We start from the raw sequence: 22,220 nt of genomic DNA, 5'->3' as shown, positions 1-22,220 counted from the left end.
ATAATAACTGAAATAAAAAATTCCCTGGATGCTCTCAAAAGCCGAATAGAGGTGACAGGAGAAGGAGGCAGTGAATTTGCAGATAGGTAAGTAGAAATTATACAATCTGAAAAACGGAGAGAAAATTAAAAAAACAAAAGAACAGAGACTGGAGAATGACAACAGTCATGTGATTAGAGTCCAGGAAGGAAAGGAGAAAGGAATCAAAACAGGAAAAAATATTTTGAAGACATAAAGCAGATAAGTTCCCAGATACGGTAAAAGATTTAAATTCATAGATTTAAGAAGCCCAGCGAATCCCAGTAAGATAAACTCAATGAGAACCATACCCAGAAACACTACAATCAAACTTCTAAAAACAAAGATAAAGAAAATACCTTAGGAACGGCAAGAGAAAATACTACATTATATATTAGGGAACGACTATTCAAATTATTACAGATTTGTCATCAAAAAACATGGAGGCAAAATGACAGTGAAATATCTTTGAAGTGCTGAAGAAAGAACTGTGAAGCTCTGAAAGTACCCTTCAGAAAGGAAGGAGAGATAAGACATTCTTAGAGGAAGGGAAACTAAGATAATTTGTTGTAGCAGACCTACTCAAAAAGAAATGCTAACAGTTCTTTAGGCTGAAAGGAAAGGACACCAGAGGGAAACTTCTAACATTAGGAATAAAAACATAGCAACAGAAATAATGAAGATCTGGGTAAATATAAAAGTCTATTTTTCTTCCATTTGTGTGTAACTCGTGCCTATTGAAAGTGAAAACCTTAACATGGTATGGTGGGGTTTTCATTGTCATATACGCGACAACCATAACCTAAAGGAGAGAAGGCAAAGGACGTTCATGGTTGTAAGCCTTCTTGACAGGGTAGGTACAGATGTGATTCCTAGAGCAACCACTGAACGATAAATAACATCTGACTGCCTATCCCTAACATGGCTTTCTTCAGGCCTCTACCAAAGTACATATGAGGAAGCCCAGAAGAGCTAACGGTGGGCAGGAGTTTCTCTACCCTGAGGCCAGAGCCCTGAGAGCTAAGAAGTGTCCACAATGCCTCAGCAGGTCACCAATAGTTGGGCTGCTCTGCAGCACAGGACACTTTTGCCATCCACTACCTGAGAAGTTCCACGCCTGAGCCTCAGTCATCTGACAGAGAATATAACAACCTATTTTAGAAGTCTCAGAAGCTAGACAGGAAAATATCAGGCAGAACAACCAGAACAACACATGACAGACAAAATAGAGCAGTTGTTGGAGAGATAGATAAAACCTGCAGTAACTCTGGGAGCCTTGCGGGGCTCAATCTGTTAAGCGTCCGACTTCATCTCGGGTCATGATCTCACCACGGTTTGTGGGTTCAAGCCCTACCTCAGGCTCTGTGCTGATAGCTCAGAGCCTGGAGCCTGTTTCAGATTCTGTGTTTCCCTCACTCTCTGACCCTCCCACGACTGCTCGCATGCACTCTTTCTCTCTCTGTCAAAAATAAATACACATTAAAGAAAAAAACTTTGCATTATCTCATTAAAAATAATAAGTGCACTTAAGAAAACTCAAATGTAGCCTTTCTCCTCTAGTGCCCCCCCCCCTTAAAAAGGTTTTCTAGAGGTATTCCCACCCCAAAACGTGATTTCAGATCTCAACATTAAGAGGTAATTTGAAGGAGATAATGGTCATCTTGGAACCTGAGTTTATGGTTTGGAAAAACTGGATGCAAAAAAAATCTTAAAACATGGAGGCAAATTATACAAATATGAGAATAACAAGAAAAAAGATAAGAGACAGAGAAGATAAATCCAGAAAGCCTATCATGTGAATAACAGAAATTCCAGAAGGGAAAAAGGAAGAGACAGAGCAAAGGCCATAATTAAATGAACAATAGAAGAACTTTCCCTGACAGGAAGAAGATAGATTAAAAGTGTTTACTTTTAATTAATTAATGAAATCAATGGGACAAAAAGACAAACATATAGACATACTCTGGTAGTATTTGTAACCTCCAAAGTTGAAGAAAAGGACAATATACAGAAGAGAACAAATTACCTACAGTGGACTGGAATTGGACTTGTAATAACACCTAGAGATCATTAAGGAAAAAACAGGACTCTAACCCCCAAAGCCTACACCCAGACAAGAGGGCATTCACCTGTCAGAGCCAAGAAAGATACTCCAGGGTATGTAAGAAATTAGAGAGCATAACATCCTTCTATCCTATCCAAGGACAAACCTTGAGAAGAAAAATTTAACCCAGCAAGCAAAGAAACAGAACAGAAATTCCAATATGAGTGAAGAAGTGAAGAAGCGGGGTACAGAGTGATGCGTCTTTATTTCTACCTAAATCCCAATACTAAGGATAGATTATGGAAATGTGTAAAATAAGTGCTAAATAAAGATTTTTGAAACAGACGGGTCATGATGTAAGGGCAATTCTAAGTAGTAAATTAGCTCAGCAATACCAACAAGTTGGATTGAGGGACTAAAATGGAAGAAGGTAAAAGGGACCCCTAAGTCTCTTGTATTGTGGGGGTAGAATGGGAGATGGGAGGTACAGAGGAGAAAGTAGAAGTATCCTAGAGCTTCCCACAGTGAAGCTGGATTCAGGGGAAATGGGCTGGGGAATAAGGGCTCTGGTGGGGAAATAGTGTACCTTGGCGACACAACTATCAGAGTTCAATGCACCTGACTGGAAAGCAGGGAAAGAAAGGCGCACACTTAAATTTGAACACATGAAGAAATGATCTATTCTCCACTAAGAAGCATTCATTAAGAAATTTCACACACTTTTCTTGCATGATCCTTTCTCACCACTCCCTTGATTTGGGGTTTGAGAGAAGCACAGGGGACAGTTTTTTGTTTTTGTGTTTGTTTTTGGTTTTGGTTTTTTTTTTTTTTTTACCACCAGAATAATAAATGGGCCTTCAGGGTAGTTTACACACCATGCTGACTAAGCATTTCTCTTCCTACTAACATTTAACAAAAATTGTCATCTGTGCCTGACCCACGTCTTCTTGTCAGTCAGGGGTTATTTCAAATGGCCTTTCTCAGAGAGGACACCGCATATAAAGTAGCCAGTTAAGACATCACCCTGTTTTGTTTTATGTACCTCATAACTCTTATTGCCAGCTGCTTGTTTGATCAACTGATTGATTTTCTATCTCATCCCACCTGAACAGAAACTTGGTGAGAGCAGTAATTTTGCCTTTTCTGTTGCAGATCTCCAACACCGAGAATGGTGTCCCACCCACAGTAGGTAGTCAACAGTCTTTGTGAAATGAATGGATCTTGTCTATTTCCACATCAAATTCTTTCTGTTTCCATGTACAACTTTGTTATATACCTGTGATCATTACAGTCCTTATCCGGGCAGAGATGAGCTCTTCCAGAACTGGTTTTGTTTCTTCTTTCAACCGATTCTCCAAGATGAGCAATCCCAGAAATATCAGGTCTGATTCTACTTTGTCCCTGGAAACATATATATAATTGAACAGAAATAACACAATATGGGGGCGCCCGGGTGGCTCAGTCAAACATCCGACTCTTGACTTTGGCTCAAGTCATTATCTCATGGTTCATGAGATTGAGCCCCACGTTGGGCTCCACACTGATGGCATGGAACCTGCTTGGGATTCTGTCTCTCCCTTTCTGTCACCCTCTCCTCTGCTGGTTCTCTCTTTCTCTCAAAATAAATAAATTAAAAAAAAAGAAATAGCACAATGTGGTCTTTCTTAGGGGAAGCAAAACCAAAGCAAAGGCAAATATGATCCTATCAGAAGTGGTTCCCATTCACCCACTTAAGGACCATTCCTTAAACACCGAATATGTGCCAGTAAATATGCAGAAAGAAGACAGGAAGGGACATGAAGGATACTGAGACATTTGCTCTGACTGAATCAATTGGAAGAGAGAGTATTTATTAAACAAAAGATTTGCTTTAACCTTCCTAGAGAATGAACTAAATGACCCCAAGTCTTCTTTCTGCTGTGGCTAGTCTGGTTTCCAACACCTCACCTGTTAGCAACCCCCAGAGAGGTATTCTAGAATGGAAACATGAAAAGTAAGTGAGACTCAAGAACAATACAACAAAATGCTAGTCTCTCCTGAATCCAAGCCTATAAGCAATATTATTTTAGCCCCAGGAGTTCTCAGACTCAAAAAACAGCCCCTCTTTTATTTTTATTTATGTATTTATTTAGTTTATGTATTTTGAGAGAGACCGCACAAGTGGGGCGGTAGGGGGTGGGGGAGAGGAGAGAGAGAGGACCCCAAGCAGGCTCTGCACTGCCAGTGCAGAGCCTGATGTGGGACTCAAACTCACAGACTTTGAGATCATGATCGAGCCAAAACCAAGAGTCAGATGCTTAACCAATTGAGCCACCCAGGCACCCCAAAAGAGCCCCTATTTTAAAGCCAAGCTCCTCCCTCTCTTCCTCCCTCAGCAGAGAGCATTGTTCTTCTGCATATAGTATGAATGTTTCTGGAAAGAAGAGGGGCTTCTGAGGCTCCCGTCCACCTCAGTAAAATTTCCAAGACATTCCACAGGATTAAGTGCAGGGAAGTATATCTGGGGTTGGAGCTCCAAAAATTCTGCCATGGATTCATTTATCTGAGACCCAGTCACCTCTAGCAGACACAAGAGCAACATACCAGCATTGCCTAATTCTGTCTGAAATATGGGTGAAAGCAGCACCCAGCAGGACCCACCTTGCCCTACTTGCCACAGGCGTCTCAGACCTGGGTCTCGTGTCAGCCAGCGGCATCAACTAGAGTTAGTCATGCTTCTAGGACCCTGCTAACACCTCCACCAGAGCGGTCAGAAGTGGGCACAGTTTGCACTACTCGCCCCAGGCATTCCCCAGTCTTCTGAACCTGGCATTGAAATCTCTCCATAATCTGGTTCCAAACTATCTCTCCAGCTTTACCTATCACTAAATTCTTCACCTACCCTAACCTCCTGACAAGGTGGACCAGCCACCATGGCTATGTTCTGTACTCAACCATCTCTAAACATTTGCTCTGAACTGCCACGAGACATTCTTTCTTACTTCACGGAAAAGGTTGTAAGTTCACCATGATCTGCCATTGAAGAAACCCTGCCTGTTTTTATTCCGAGGCCCAATTCACAGGCCCGTCCCCATAAAAACCTTCCCATGGGGGTAAATATAATTGCTCCCTCAGGATCTTACCTCCAGCTCAGCGTAGCACACATTTTGTTTGTTTATATACCTCTTGCCATTCTTTGTTATCTGATCTGTCTCAACAACCTGAGGGCAAGCCTGCCTAGTTCAGAGACAGGCTCAACAACACGTGCGCGGTGCCCAACAGAGGAAGTGCTCAGCCAGGGTTCCCTTAGTTGAAATGCTTTGATGCCTGATGTGACCTTTTTTTTTTCTCTTTGACAAGCAGCCGAGGAAATTGTATTTTCTCTTTCAGAAATTCTGCTGCCAGAAGAGTTTTTATGGAAAGCAAAGCCAATCAGTCTGTCAAGTGAATGACCATTTACTGAATACCTAAATGAGGGCAAGGAACAGGGCTAAGGAGAAGGGGGAGAGAATGTACAGAAACTATAGTAGCCCCTAATTCTGGGGATTTCACATTTAACCAGGAGGAAAAGATTAGACTTGATTGCCTCGTTTGTATGGAAGGCTGGGAAAAGTACCAAGAGGTACAAATAATGGTCCTATGGAGTCAGATAGGAAGGTGTCATCATTGCTGGGTACAGTGATTGGAGAAACTTTCCTGGAACAGGGGATATCTGCACTGCTCTTTGAAGGATAACTTAGTTGATGACTGAATGAGGTCCTCCAAACTTTCTAGTGGCCCTCGTATCCAAACCTCAGGCTTTGGCTATTTTCAGAGATATGACATAAGCCAACCACAAGGTACCAGGTTGGGTCAAGAAAATGGCCACAGAGTCAGCCATCTGATGTAGTCTGCAGCCTATCCCGGCACTCATGTTTCTGGTTCCCCCGGCACATGGCCTTCATAGGGTTCCATGCACAGTAATCAGGATATTAACTAGTTCTTAACCCAGATCTGCCACTACCTTTGCTGTGTGACCATGGGCAAATCACTTTCTCTGTCTGGTAATCTACTTCTTCTTTTGTAAAAGAAGGTAGTAAAACTAATGGATCTCCAAGATCTCTTCTAGCCCTAACACTACATGATTCTTCTTTTCATGAGTTTCAATATAAATCAAGAAGTTGAGAAGAAGTGGTCTCTTGAGGGATCTGAAGCTCTGCAACCTGGAATAGTGAGCTACTTTTTCCTGCTTCCTGAACAGACAGTATATCTTCTCCTGACGCATCTAAAAATAATCAAGAATGGGGAATGTGATGCAAAGGGGATATTGTCATCCATGAGATTACATTTCCTGTCCTTGGAATCCAGGCTGTTTTTAAAGGTTGAAATATGCAAAAAGTGGGCTGAGAACCCTCAAAGAAATTATGGTATCAGGGTTGGAAGCACTCTGCACGCGTGCACGCACACACACACACACGCACACCCTAGAAAAAATTTTCTGCTCTAATTAGGGATTAGCACAGTTTAGGTAAATTAACTAAGCTAGGAGTAGATGTATGGTGATGTGGCTTTAGCACAGGAGGGGCAAATTGACAACCTAAGATTAGATCCTATTGGATCCTATAAGGGTTTAGATCTTGCCAGACTTTGAAACGTTGGAATTCAATGCTGTTAGCCCAGGCATGTACTCTCCTGGGTGCCACAGCCCTCACAATTCCCTATTGGTTATCCGTCTTCACCATTAGTGCTTTGTTATATGCACCAGCTCAAAAATCATGAGTTTGAAACTGGTAGATATGCAACTATTTATTATAATCATCAGAAATAGCAGCCTAATAGCCAGAGTCTTAATATATATCTGTCAATGGGTTCCCAAGAAACAAAGTTCCATTCCCAATTCTGCCACAACCTGACCCCAAGTTTGTTTGTTTGTTTCTTTCAAATGTGAGATCCAGTCTCAAAGTTCACACTCTTAGTTCTCTGACTTGAGTAACTTTAATGGCCCAAGTCAATTAAATTACAACAAATACCCAGAGTTGTAATAGCCCGAGTTTTAAGGATCAATCTAAGCTGGCCTCAGGACTCCAATACTCAGTAATCTTTGATGAGCCATTTCCCCCTCTGGACCCCACTATCCATTCACGAAGTGACAGAGTTGGACCTGGACCCTGTTGGTGGTTTTCAGCAGGAGAGGCGCTGCCTCTAGAAGGCATTTTGGAAACCTTGTAGGCATCCAAGCAAGATTTCCTGCAATGACCAATGCACCATGAAGCATTCCCCTGCATCTCACATGCCTCTTGAATATTTTACAGGTCATCCATTCATGGACATTAAAAAATCATTTATACTTTCAGTACTGGCTTATACTGTTTATAATGTACTATTATTATACTATATGGTATACTGTGTTATTATAGCATATCTAATACTACTAATATTATATTAAACAAATATAAATTGTTATGCTTCCCCCGTGCTGTGTTTTACATATAAACACAAAGTATTTTTTGCACACTTTTGATATTCTATTGAATTTTTCAGAAATGTAACTGCCATGTAAAGTGAGAAGAGATTGTACTGTTTGATTCAGTTTTACCAAGTGTTTGTAACCATTTCAGAGTCACCTCGCTGACAGCAAGCAAGACTGCTGGCAGTATTTGCAACTCCAATATGTAAATGCACCTGTATCAGTCTGCACAGTGATTCCGCACACAGGGGCAAGCAACATATCGCTTCATTTAGATTTAGTGGAGTCAGCTGAGCATTCACTGAAATATGACTTTTTGTCATGAATTGCACGTTTGCTTCTATGTTTACTATACAACAGGGCATGGTCTTTATTTCTATTTTTTTAATTTTTATTTATTTATTTTTTTTACATTTTTATTTATTTTTGAGAGACAGAGAGAGACAGAGTATGAGTCGGGGAGGGCCAGAAAGAGAGGGAGACACAGAATCCGAAGCAGGCCCCAGGCTCCGAGCTGTCAGCACAGAGTCCGATGTGGGGCTTGAACCCACAAACCGTGAGATCATGACCCGAGCCGAAGTTGGACACCCAACCAACTGAGCCACTCAGATGCCCCAATTTTTATAGAAAATACGTGCCGATCAAATTACATATGAATTTTATTTTAAAGGAAGTGGTACAAAATATAATGACAATAGGAGTGTTGAATCTGATAGGCTTGAACACAAGTATGTTAGACCTCCCAAATTCAAGATCCAAAATAACAAAGTAAGTCCTGATTATCTCCACAGCAGTGTTACCCCCAGAAGCTGACACGGAGTACTGGACATGGCAGTGAAGGTGAAATAAACAAGGTAGCCTATAAATGGTGGAAAATACAACAACAAATTTGAGCTCATAAATACTTGAGTCCATTTTAGTTTTTAGGCACCTCTTTTACATCTCAAAACTACCTCCTGAATGGCTCTTCTGATTCTGTGTAAGTCTAAGCTCTGTTCATTTGTTTCATTAAGTTGCAAATTTATCAATTGTTTTTCAGACAGATGTTATGTTTTCTAGCAACTAATTTGCTAACTCTAACAAAAAATGAGCTACTTGTATTTGTTTCAAAACGGGGTCCTCACCACTATTTCAAACTCTCTGAAACGTTGGTTAATTTCCTATGTCTATTTTTACAAAGCTGTACAATGATGTCATATTTTATAGTTTATACAGTTTTTTCTCAGAAATTCTCCCAGTGTTCACATCAGCTTTGTGGCTGAGGCAGGACAGGGATGACTATATCCCTGTTTACCAAGTTCAGAGACATTTTATGCACACCAATCCAGCAAGCTGTGTTGTTCAGTCCACTGCCCAGTCCACTGCCCAGCAACCCATTCTGCTTTATCAAATCCTCCCTACTTACCTGGTGAAGGCAGTGGTATGATGATCCATTTCTAGCTTCTTGTAGGCCAGTGCTATGACCCGGAAGCCCTGTGTCGTGTAAATCTGAAGTTCACTAACAAAACTAGTTGGTACTGTTCAGAAAATAAGGCAAGATTAGTATGCAACATTTATTCCGCTGGTACCGGTGGAAAAATTCTTTACAAACAGATCCAACTCTTTCCCAAGAAAACACACCTCGTAAAAGATACACAAATAAGTCAGTGAGAACCCTAGATATAATTAGACTGTCAGGGTTGGGATCCAGTGAAGCTGAAATGAGAAAAAAAGCAGAACAAAAAAAGAAAAAAGAAAAAAAGATGGGAAACGTGTGTAATTCTTTTTTCTCCAGTTTGACCAGCAAGCATTCATTGAGAGTCTACTTACCATGTATGTGTCAGATATTGGCTCTACAGAGACTGAACGGCAGACCCTGCTTTAAAGATCTCTGTCGGGTTAATAACAACCAGTGGAATGAGATCATTGCCAGTGTAATGAGATCTAAGCAACTGCTGTGTGCTATAGAAACATTTCGAGGTGCTGGTATCATACTGGCGGGAAGTGGGTAGATGAAGGAAGGGAAAGGCATTTCGGCCAAGGGAATGCTCAAACATAGAGACACAAGACAGCAAGACTTGAGTAGTGAGTTCAGCTCGGGGGAAGCATGAGGAGAGAGGATAGGAGTGGCAAGGCATATCTGGAAAGTGTGATAGGATCCAGATCATGAAGGACTTATGTGTGATCCTAAAGGAGTCTGAGACTATCCTGGAACCTATGGGAAGTGACCGAAAGAATAGCAGCAAGAAAGTGACAACACGGTTATACTCTGTGGTGGAAAAACCTATCTGGCCACAGTATGAAGGGTGAATCAGAGTAGGGGAACCTGGGACCAGGATTCACCAAACATTGAAGTGATCCAGGGGAAAGGTGATGAGGGTCTGGGTGGATGGAATGAGAGGGCCATGGATTAGCAATTGATAAAATAGAGGCTCTGAAAGAGAGGGAGGAATCAGGGCCGAGTCCTAAATTGGGAGTAGCGGCAGAAATTCGTAATACCATTCACCAAGATGGAAAAGACAGGAAGTGAGAAAGAGAAGTACTGAGTTTGGGATGCCAGTTGGGTTACCGAATTAGCAACGGCCAGTAGGCAATTAAATTTATAGATCATGTGCTGATGGGACACATTTGGGCTGGAAATAACAGATCCGTCTGTTGAATCACAAGTCTATTCGCTTACCTGTCTCAGGTTGGCAAAAGCTGGCCACCCTTTCCGGTGCACCTTTCATGAATGCCAGCCGGTCACCCCCCATCTCTTGGACAATGACTGTCATCCTCTGCAGTGCTGATGAGAATGGGAACAGATGCAGGATTGCAATTCCTTCCACCGGGACCTGGTTGAGGGAGGGGGAATGGAGAGGGACATACCAACATAGCTTCTAGCTAGTCAGAGTTCACTACTCCCTCAATTCTTATTTTAGCAAATACGGGAAGCAAGGTCTTAGCAATTTTCACCTATGGAATTCAAAGAAGACACGTCTGTCTTCAAAATTTTCCCTTCAAAAATTTCCCTTTGAGTCAGGGCATTTGGGGGCGGATAGCAGGCAAGGCTTACCTGGCTGGCTGTTTTGCAGGGCTTAACCACCATGGCATGTGCTGGCACTCCCTTGATGTGGAAATCGTCCCCAGAAACCGCCATCTCCTGTTTCACAAATGGGATATTTCTTTGTAGAGATTGAGTTCTTATTCGTCCACTGATACCACGCTCAAACCCCCTCTTTGAGAAAATCCTCAGGCCACCTTGATGTATTCTCAGTGTCACCTCCCTCAGTCAGATGGAGGTGAACCAGACTTATTTCGCCACGGGGCCGGGGGTGGGGGGGGAGCGCCGAGTGCATTGGAAATGCCACAGAACTTGCAAGGCAGACACCTCTGAATTATTCATGCAATTTATCCTGCTTTCTCTGTTGGAATGTGCTGCATAAAGGTTCATTCTCCGCTTCTGAAAAGCTTAACTTGAAAATAGTGAGCATGAAGAGGCAGGCTTGTGTGAGGCAAGCACCATACTGTCTTTGTTTTCCCGGAGTTCGACACTGTTCCCACCCTTCCTTCTCTGTCTAATTTGAATCGATAGTCCTCAGGGCCAGGCAGGGCAGGGACTGTGATGTACGTGGCTAGTGTTCAGTAAACGCCCAGTAATTGGTGTAATAATAACCCTAAATTATAGTCAAAGGAACCTTTTACCCAAAGATGTCAAAATGCTTTGTAATCATATCATCCAGCAGCTGAAATAATCTCAGAAAGGAAATTGTAATTCCTACTTAAAGATACAGAAAAACAGTAACCCAGAAGAAATGGGGGGACTGGCAGAGTGACATCAGACTGCTACAGAGCCATATCCCACTAGCGCTGGAAGGGACCCTAGAGACTGTCTCCTTTAGCAGGGTAGCACGCGGGGATCACTGAGGCCTAGAACTGCACAGGGCTTCCGGGAGTAGGAGTGGGCTTGTGGCGAGCGTTTCCTGTACTACACAGGGTCTATCTTCTATGTCAACCACAGCAACTCCAACTGTTGGTTTTTTAGTAGAATGTTTCTGAATAGGTTTCCTTTGGAGAAAAGATTCCAGCTCTGTTATTTCATTTTGTTTGTTTGTTTTATATGAACACTGCTGATCTAATGCAAACCCTTTTGCTTTAAGGTCATGGGAGCCAACACTTTAACAAGAGGGATGCCTTCACAGGGTCAAGCAGTCAGAGCAGAGCCAAAACTGGAACCGGGAAACCAGAGACCTGGTCCTGAACTATACGTTTTGCTCTTAAATCTACTTCAAAATCTCAACAAAAGCTCTTTCACGGTTTCCCTTTTTATTTCTTCCAGTCTTAGAAACAAAGTCAATATTCAATTAATAGGAATAAAACTTTTGGTAACAATGAGTTATCCTAAGCAGTGGAGACAGTGCTGTTTCCTAATCCCCATGTTCTAGAAAACTTTACAGCCAGACATTGCTCAAAAGTTGGAAAATAATTATACAGCAATTATGTTGTCTCAAGAGTTGGAAGATATAGAATAATTGTATGAATATGGTTAACCTACAATGTCCCAGGCATACTATCAGGGATTTTTTTTTAAATGCATCATTCCATTTATCCTCATAATAACTCCACAATGGAGATACTGTTATTAGTTAAATTGTGCAGATGAGGAAAACAGACTTAGATTAGTTTGTCCATCACTACTGCATGTACCTCTATATTGAAAGTATTGAATACGATAAAATCTGTGTTGCTCTGGCATTGAAGAAGCTTCTTAGGTTCTCTGCAGAGCAGGATCTTACCCAGGTGGTGGCTTCAAACATCTTGAGATCCAGAGGATCTCCCTGGATGGTCCCATCAAGAAGAATCAGAGAGTGGCAGCTGGCCATGGCCGCACACAGCGGGCCCCATGGCAAAGACCTGCCGGACACAAAGCTGTGGACTTCCTGGAACCTGAAGCAGAAAAGGGAAGGGCCTTCAGTCTATCCATCCATGCTCAAATGGAGCTTGTGGAAGTAAATATCTGTTGAAAAATTACTGCAGCATGCATCTTCTAATGGCATGCATCTTCTAATGGCATGCAAGATGGCATGCATCTTCTAATGCCCCCAAATGAATCATGCTTTATTTAGCCGTTATTCTTCTATAAATTCAGCAAGCGTGAGAAAGGTGTTTGAGGTTTGTCTCAAACTCTTTCTTTTCCTTGCTCTTTCGCTGGCACTGATTTAATCCCAGAGGTATAGAAAAAACTAGAAGTATCACCCTTAGTTTGAAACACATCCACTACCACCCCAACTACCAGACCACTTCATTTCCAATGCGGTGAGAAGCACAGGCTAGCTCATTGTATGGCTGTGTGTGTACATGTGCATCTCCTTCACTCAACCCTTCGGGGCAGGCATACATTTTTCCATCTTTCTCTCCAACATATCTGATGTTTGGCCCACAGCAGATACTCAACAAATGTATGAGTGAATAAATGAATGAGTTAGTTACTGGAAAACCGAAAGACTTTAATGACAAAGAACTAAAAAAAAAAAGCATTTTTTGAAAAGGACATTGTGTCCCCCTCTTCCATCCTGACATCTAGCGTCCATCATCACCATCATTTTTTTATAGAAAGTAGCCTCGTCTAAAACCTACTGAGGTACAACTCCAATTGTCACACGCAGGGTTCTTTCACTAAGTCAGAGATGAAGTCACCAAGTGTGGCCTCAGGTTCACTAGATGCATGTCCTTTGAAGCCTTGCTGTCATGTCTTACACGTGGAGTACCGTAGGTGGTCCACAAAGCAGCCCATCCTACGTGGGGGACCTCAGAGGGGCAGGTGCTTCCAAGGGGCCAGAGTCTACATGCCCTTGTTTCAGATTTGTGGACCAGCTCAGCTGTGGCCCTATTATCTCTTCTTCCTCTGGGGTTACCATAGGACCTCTAGCTGTGCCTCCAATGTGCAGTTTCCAGACCTCTCTACCACCCTAATTACTCATTACTGGAAAAGTTGTTATGTGTCACATTTTGTCTTAAAACATGTTCTCCAGGATCAGATTATTATTTCCCATGATATGGACACTGAATTTCTTTAACTATGGCCTTAGTTTGCTCTAGCCTTTTATTCCTGAAAGCCTCCCCATCACAGAGCTAACTCATAATCCAGGCGTATTTCTTCCTGTCTTCCTCATTCAAGTTTCCCTACAAGTTCAAAAACCTCTTGGCTGATTACTGACCCTGTTGATTATATTTATTATTATATATCAGTAGTTCAAGTTGTCTTAGTGGTTTCCAACACGTCCCCCAGTATTTTAGTACACATTAAGCAATCACCAGCAGCGTGATTAACACAGATGCCTAAGCTCACACTGAAAAGCAAACACAGATTAAGGGGAAAAAATCTTATTTTTAAGATGGCACACGTATTGTCATTGCTACGTAATTTTGAATATATAATTCTGAGTTCCTGGGGACTGGGCCAAACTCTTGTTTGTATAACAAATAAATAGAACTCTCTCTCATCCTTGTCCTTGTATTTTTATTTGAATGTTTATGATTGATCCTGCTCAAGTAGCCCAGGTGGCCTTCTAATGGTTCTTGAAGTATCTGGCACATTGGGCAGGACTTTTTGGAAAAGAATTATTAAAGATGAGCTTACCTTTTACAAGAAGATATTTAATAGCCTGTAAGTCAGATGCTGACTTCTACCTAGTATTGAGTAGGTTTTCTCTGATGTTATCTTTCTTTTCAAATTTTAAATTTCCCTTTTAGGAAGCAAGAGTAGCAGGCTTAATTAATCAATCAATAACTTAAACATTGTATCAATGTTTTTATTTCTATTTGACAGGTTACTTTTACTTATTTATTTATTAAATTTTTTAAACATTTATTCATTTTTGAAAGGCAGAGAGAGACCGAGCGCGGACGGGGCAGGGGCAGAGAGAGAGGGAGACACAGAAACAGAAGCAGGCTCCAGGCTCTGAGCTGTCAGCACAGAGCCCGACGCGGGGCTCGAACTCACGGACCGCGAGATCACGACCTGAGCTGAAGTCGGCCGCTTAACCGACTGAGCCACCCAGGCGCCCCTGACAGGTTACTTTTAGAAATAGAAAGTTTTGTGAATAAGAGGATGCCTGAATTCAATAAATGGAAAAGCATTCAAAAGATGGAACATAAAAAAAAAAAAGGTGGAACATAGTAAGTTCATTTTAATTAAACATTTGCTGGGCACCTGTTGTGTGTGCCCATGTGCCTGGTATAGTGCTACGGCACTAGGAACACAAATATAAATAAAAGACCAACCACTCTCAGGATGCTCACGTATTTGAACAAATACATACATTTTTTGTGGAAGCTGAAGTGGAAACATACAAACGAACAGGAAGACCAGGTCTATATCTAAATCTATGTTTGAGACAAAATGAAAAGAACTTGAGAACGTTTAATATTTATAAGAGGTTTCTCCTGTGGACCAAAGTGGCTAGAAGCACTGAGATCTATTTGTTAACCCAGGAAATAGACTTGCTTATAAATAATATTTTCATATGAGACTGTATTACACACATGTAATTAAAATATTTTGTGGATAAACTATAGGTCACCTGCATATAAGAAGAACCACAATGTACCCTTTATGTATTAGATGCTTTTGTGATGGAGGATGTGAGGATACCGGAGAAATACTTTCATTTAAGAAAAAATGTAGGGGCGCCTGGGTGGCGCAGTCGGTTAAGCGTCCGACTTCAGCCAAGTCACGATCTCGCGGTCCGGGAGTTCGAGCCCCGCGTCAGGCTCTGGGCTGATGGCTCAGAGCCTGGAGCCTGTTTCCGATTCTGTGTCTCCCTCTCTCTCTGCCTCTCCCCCGTTCATGCTCTGTGTCTCTCTGTCCCCAAAATAAAAATAAACGTTGCAAAAAAAAAAAAATTAAAAAAAAATGTAAAAGTCAGATGGTTCGTGTTCTGTTCGCAAGTGGAGGTAGTGACCAGAAAAAGCTGGGGGGGGGGGGGTTGCAATGTCAGACATGCCCACAAGAGGGCCACACAAGAGAGCCATGCAAATCATACCACCCCAAGCTGAAAATTGCCAAAAACCGAGTCTTTTCTGGCCAGAAAGGAGGAGTTGCCCTGCACCCAAAAGGTGGAGTTTCCAGAACTGCAATACCAAGGAAAATGAGTGCATTAGCTACGGGTTCACGGCTGCTGCTCTTCCTGAAACTCACTGTGCACAAGTCAGTGCAGTGTTCTCCTTCCAGGCAAACTGAAAGGCTTCAGTTTGTAGAAGGAATGTTACCTCCCTGAGGGACCGTGTCCTGGTATTCTCCAAATCGGGTACACTGGGTCAACTTCAGGCCCCTCACTAATATGCTGACAGCAAATTACAGTTTTAAGATTTTTTTGCAGGGTGCCTGGGTGGCTTAGTTGGTTAAGCATCTGACTTTGGCTCAGGTCATGATCTCGGGCTCTGTGCTGACAGCTCAGAGCCTGGAGCCTGCTTTGGATTCTGTGTCTCCCTCTCTCTCTGCCCCTCCCCTGCTCTCTCTCTCTCTCTCCCTCTCTCCCTCTTGCTTGCTCAAAAATAAATAAACATTAAAAAAAATGTAAAAATGGTTTTACAAATCACATCTTAGCAAAGACGCGAAACCCCTCTGTCTCCTAGGTTTGCGAGTGGAATGGGGCAGGGGACAGGGTGTAGGGAGCTATGCATGGTTCAGTAAGACTTGGAAGTGCTCCAAAGAGACATGAAGGCACTCTGGCAACCGACTGCTCTGAAGCCAAAATGTCTTCATTATTAATTTTCAGGAGAAAATGCAGAGTATTTTCTCTGGGAGAAGAGAAACTCCAGTGCATTCAGTCCCAGGTACTCACCCACTCCTATCGCAGGGCACGGCTCCCCAGAGATCCAAACCATCCCTTGTTAAGGTGCCTGTCTAAACAGAAACGAGGGCTCGGTTTACTCTGAAGCGACAGCCCCTAAGGTATGTTTTAACAGGAAAATACATGTCACAAACACGTTACTGAAATCAGCACCTCAAGGAAGGACACAGTCAGGTGGGAATCCTGGGGTCCTCGGCAGAAGCTTGGACGGCTCCTACCAGTTGTACCACCAAGCTGGCGATAAAGGAAGAAAACTGTATCTGTCTTACAGACCTCAGAGGCTGGTTGTGAGGATCTAATGGGAAAGTCTTGGTAAGCCTGTAAGAGCTATAAAATGGGTGAGTCCCAGGTTTTACCGCAGAAGATAAAAGTATGTCATCAGAAATAAGTAATGGGAGTAGACTTTTTCCCTGCTCTAAACAGGTGGTTTGCTCTTTGACACCTGTTAGGTAAAAGAGGGTGCTTTTTGGTATTTCTCTCCGTACAGGATAACGATGAAGAGCTTGGACTCGTTTAAAACACTAGCTGTATGACCTGGGAGAGTTATTTAATCCCTCTGAACCTCGGAGCCCTTACCTGTACAATGTGCTTATAATCGGATGAGGTTATTGTGAACGTCAAATTAGATAATACAAATAAAGTGCTTGATTTAATGTCTGACACAGAGTAAGAGCAAATTATGATAATTACCCCTAATTATTACTTATTTTATGCAAATTAATGTCATAATGATTTGTCCCACCCCTGCTTCTTTTGCCAAGTGCAGGGATGAGATGACCCCACAAATAGAACATTCTTCTTTGTTATGCTAATTGGATCACAAAATAATTCAGAAATGCTGGCAAGAGCCATGTTAGCCCTCTGATCGTGGTAGGTCTCGCTGATAGTCCAGTAACCATGTAATATAGCTCTGATCCTATTACTTTTCTGTCCTCAAGAACTTCAATGTCCTGTTTAATGGACACAGGGTTTCCATTTGGGAAGATAGAACAATTCTCAAGATGGATGGCGGTGATGATTGCGCAACAATGTAAGTGCACTTAAAGCCACTTAAAGATGGTTAAAACGGTAAATTTTATGGAATGTTCATTTTGCCACAACAAAAGTAAGAAAAAGGAGAACAACTATTGAAAAAGCATAAACAGAACCAAAAACCACTTTCAAAGGTTCGGCACTGCCTGGAAGGTATGTACAAATGTCTTAGCCAGATAGCAAAGGTGTACAAACCTCTCCCATTACTGACGTCTTGCTCTGGTCAAAACCACCGGCTCTATTGCTTTCCTAAATCCACTCATTTGCCCATATTCACCTGCCTATTATACCCTTGTGTTGTATTAATTTTCTATATATTATGATGATTTGACATCTTAAAAAACCTTTCCAAGGAAAGACTCCATCTCCTGGGCTAGCCAATTCTTAGAGATAGTAAGGGACTCTGCGTGCCTTTGACATGCAAACTAATCATCTACCTGGCCCCTACTCCTCAGGAGGCAATAGTCCTCTGCCTTCATCATCCTGGGGCCAAGGGCCAGAGACCACCCTGCAGCCCAAAGCTCACCCAAATCGTTCAAACTAGCCAGTCATAAGCTGTTTACCCTGCCCTGACCTGCCTTCCCCATAGAGACCCCAGTAAAGGCCCTGGTCTAGGCATTTCCTTAGATCCCTTATCCAAACTTGCCATTCCTCCCATGGCCCACAGGACTGTGCCTTTCCTTACCAGGAGAACTGTAATGTTAAACTTCTTTCAAAGGCATTGACCTCTCTCTACAGTCATCAATCCCCTTTATAAATGAAGACCTGGACACAAAACAGCCCATCATCCCTGCCTTACCCTCTCACAGCCCCTCCCCTCACTCAGTATAGGCAGACACCAGACCCAAAGAATATATTCAGGAGGAGGTAGAATAAGAGGCTGGTTGGGAATAACTGGCATATAGTCAAGAATAATTTTAAGCAATATACTACAGATGGGAAAATACAGTAAGGATTTGATCGGAGCTTTCCTATAGCCAAGTGCAACTGCCCAAGTAAAATACAGTTAAATAAATTCTTCCCTTTTTTATTCATTCATTATTTATTATGATTAATTATTATTTATTCACCATTATGCATTATTCATTATTATTCATCATTGTCTATCATTATTCATTATTTATTTATTCATTATTAAACCAATAAATATTTATTGGGCACTGACTATATGCTAGGCAATATTCTTGACCATGGTAGTGGTCAAGCAGGGACCATAGTGAAGGGTTTAAGTTTTGTTCCTTGTATGTGGTTTTGTCTGGGGAGGGACAGAATGCTACCTTAATTAACTGTGTTTTAGAAAATACTAGAGCTGGAAGGACTTTCAAAGACCCGCTTATTCAGTACCTACTCTCCCTCTTCTAAACCCCAGAATCTGGAAGCTCAAGAGACGTGCCTTTCCTATATTACACATCCAACCAGAGATAAAAGGAAGGCAGATAACACATCCTGTGTTTCCTGCCCCAGAAAAGTGTGAAGCGCCTCTACCCGATGACAACGATGATAAAAATGGCAATGATAATGAGGGTGAAACACACATACCTTGTCAAAGCAGACAAGGTTTAATTGTCCACATACATTGATCCTCTGGGGGCTGATGCAAAAGATGCCTCTCTTCTTCAGCCTCTTCTGGGCATAGATAATGCCTGTGGTCAGAGCAGCAGGTAGAGCAGGAGGGACCGCAATTGTGATGACATCAAGGGCTTTCTTCACCACCTCCTCTGGAGGCTCCTGGGACATAAAGTCACTCTTCAGCTATTACAGGTAAATCAGTCCTGAACAGCTTGGTGCATATGACTTTTTTCCTCCTTTTGTTTACTCCCTTAGGTCAGATTCCCAGAAATGATTTGAGTGGGTCAAAAAGTATGCACGGTTTATGGCTCTCCTAGATTTTCCAAAGTGCAATGAAACAGTTTGTAATCATTCATTGCTGCTACCAGCAGAGAACAATGTACAAATTTGCCACGGCCTCACCAACATGGGGTATCCAGGTTTTATTTTCAGCTCTTTATTTAATAACGCCAAAAAGTACGTTAATGGGATATTCTCAGATCGAAAAGGAAAAAATGGTGTAAGAAGTGTACAAGATGAGAGGCACTGTTGGTAGCTCGGGAAACAGCGTTTTGCCCCTCTAGTTCTGATTGTTATAGTATTCCTTGGGGATCAATCTCTCATATTGGCGAACTGTGAGTACATGTGCAGGTATCAGCGTTTGGCTTTGTTTCCCAGGTTTACAAACCATGGCTGAGATTAAGGTTAACACGCAGAGTATAAATTATACCTCCATGAGTGTTACGTGTGCATGTAGTAAAAGAACAAAAGCAACTTACCCCGCTGAGCACATAGACGCACAAAGTATAGATCATCCCTATGGTTGCTGTCCCTACAAGGCACAGGAGGAACCTGATGGCATCCCTGTAAAGCTTAAAATTCATTGGCTTCGGGTACAGAATGGATCTCACGAGGTCCCCTTTTGCAGTGTTGAATCCTGAAGTAACAAACACACAATCCACATTCTTAGGATGACAAATCCTACTACTAGCACGCTTCTAAGCCTCAACATGGCCTTTGTTTTTCTCTAGAGATATTTCAACAGTGCTTAAACCCAAACACAATTAAAGGATAATTGGGAAGACACCTGAGTGCTACAATGGAAATATCTTACTTTTCCAGAGCCTATTCCCTTCTGATCTTTCTTCTCTCTACTTTCAAAATCAATGCGACCCAGAGATAGGAAACCACCACACTGAGATCAGAACACAGCCTTGCCCAATATAACTTCATTTTAAAGAAACGACTCACACACACACATACACACACACACACACACACACGTTACTTGAAATTAAACCATAGGACCCAGTAAATACTGATGGACTTAATTTCTAATACTTTTCAGTGTCAAGTTTTCAATTTCTTTTTTAAAATTTTTTTAATGTTTATTTATTTTTGAGACAGAGGGAGACAGAGCACGAGTGGGGGAGGGGCAGAGAGAGAGGGAGACACAGAATCCGAAACAGGCTCCAGGCTCCGAGCTGTCAGCACAGAGCCCAATGCGGGGCTCGAACCCACGAACCGTGAGATCATGACCTGAGCTGAAGTTGGACGCTTAACCGACTGAGCCACCCAGGCGCCCCTCAAGTTTTCAATTTCTAACCCTGGCTAGAAAACACTTGGGATTTGGGGCTAAAAGATCTAAATTCTAGACCCAGGTCTGTCAGTGACTATGTGATTTTTTTTTTTTTTAAGTTTGTTCAGATTGTGCTGACCTCAGCCTATTTATGTACGAAGTGGGAACAAGCATCTTTGCTGTGCAGGTTTGATATATAAAGATAGTTTCTAAACTACAAAACACGTTAATAGTAATTATTGTCATCGGTATTTTGTTGACTAAAAGGCATGTGCCATAGTGCAATTCACACTTGAAATATGGAACTTTAATAGGTTTGGTTTGTTATCGAAAGACTATTGCTTACCTAATAGATTTCAGGCACTAGACACACTGAGCAAAAATATTTCATTAAAGTAACAAACCAAAGAAGGGACGCTCACTCACCAGTCTGTAGCACCACCGCCCTCACGGTCCCGGAGCACGCTCCCTTGGCTTGGATAACCTCTGTCCCACAGAAAAGGACATGCCTTTTATAATCGGCTTCACTCTGCGTTTTCCAGGGCATGGAGCTCTCCATCTTGGGCAATGGAGTTTTAGTGACTGGAATACTTTCTCCTATAGAAAACAAACATCTCATTTAAATCACGTATGCACTCACTAGGCATGCGGTGGATGTTTGTTATAAGCCTGCAGGGGGTGGCAGGGACAACCCTAGGTATTAGGGATACAAGGAGATTGTTTTTTAGGAGATTTGTAGTCCCAATAAATAAGAATAATGTTGCATTATAAATACTATAAGTATCGTAACATCCAACACGGACATTAAAGAAGGCTAGAAATAGCCTTGCTAGAATAGCAAGTTGTGAGGTCCAGAATGTGGGGCATGGGGAATGAGGGGCCATGAGATCTGTGCAGGAAACCAAAGCAGGGAGGCCCTAGGTGCACATATTTAAGTGTTTACATGGTTTTGGTAGGCATTAGTGGCAGAAGGGAGTAGGGAGATATTTAAGTGTTTTATTCAGGAGAGTAATATCATATTCATGTACAAGAGAGAGAGTACTCTATCTGCAGTACAGGGAATGGATTGAAGTCTGGTGAGGTTGGAAGCTGGACATCCAGATGGAGAGAACAAGGTCTGACTTATGGCAGCAGGCAGTGAGAGTAAAAGGAAGTCCGGGAGCTGAGAAATAAGAAGGTAAGAAGTTACAAAACTTGGGGAGAATTTTATATTGGGAGGTCATAGGAACAGAGAAATTCAAAATGGCTTCTTGGTTTCCAACTTGGGGAAATGAGCAGAGGGTGGCATTAGTCATCAACACAGGGATTATAGGAGGAAGGAAGAGTTGCTTTATGTTCACCATGAGTTGGAGATGTCTTGTGGAATGGCTATGTTGAGACATCTTGCATTTATTTATTTATTTGAGTCTGGAGTTCAAGGGAGAAGCCTAGACCAGAGACATTTAGTCAAAGTTCACCACCTTACAGGCTATGATTAAAGTCACAGGAGAGAGAAGATTACTGAGGGACCAAGAGTGAAGATAGAAGAGGATAGGACTAGGACATAGCTCTGAGCACTACCAACAATCAGGAGCAGCATGGGACATGGCGCTATCTTGGACAGTTAGGGAGAAGAGAGTTTTCCAAAGGGAAAGATGGTCAGAATCATCAAAAGAGCAGAGAGGTCAACAAGAAGAGAAATCTAAGGAATCCATTGGGTTTGGCCATTGGGACATGGGTGACTGCTGCCAGTGACATGGAAGGAGCAGATGGCAGTGGGCT

The 22,220-nt window shown here is 42.2% G+C and overlaps 1 protein-coding gene across 1 annotated transcript in view; it reads right to left on the bottom strand.

Moving 5' to 3' along the window:
* The window catches only part of ATP13A4 (ATPase 13A4), a 196,563-nt gene that overhangs the window by 29,558 nt on the left and 144,785 nt on the right, over positions 1-22,220 (bottom strand). Inside the window, exons 27-35 of the mRNA XM_053221900.1 lie at positions 20,886-21,056; positions 19,660-19,817; positions 18,872-19,060; positions 16,292-16,353; positions 12,242-12,392; positions 10,522-10,608; positions 10,147-10,300; positions 8,893-9,004; positions 3,339-3,463 (exon numbers count right to left, since the gene is read on the bottom strand). Of these exons, the coding sequence (XP_053077875.1) occupies positions 3,339-3,463; positions 8,893-9,004; positions 10,147-10,300; positions 10,522-10,608; positions 12,242-12,392; positions 16,292-16,353; positions 18,872-19,060; positions 19,660-19,817; positions 20,886-21,056 (1,209 nt within the window). The remainder of the gene's footprint in view (positions 1-3,338; positions 3,464-8,892; positions 9,005-10,146; positions 10,301-10,521; positions 10,609-12,241; positions 12,393-16,291; positions 16,354-18,871; positions 19,061-19,659; positions 19,818-20,885; positions 21,057-22,220) is intronic.

This window comes from Acinonyx jubatus, chromosome C2, assembly GCF_027475565.1.
Source record: "Acinonyx jubatus isolate Ajub_Pintada_27869175 chromosome C2, VMU_Ajub_asm_v1.0, whole genome shotgun sequence".
In the NCBI taxonomy this organism is placed as follows: domain Eukaryota; kingdom Metazoa; phylum Chordata; class Mammalia; order Carnivora; family Felidae; genus Acinonyx; species Acinonyx jubatus.
The sequence above is the reverse complement of the archived record's forward strand: the minus strand, read 5'-3'. Positions and strand labels throughout refer to the sequence as shown.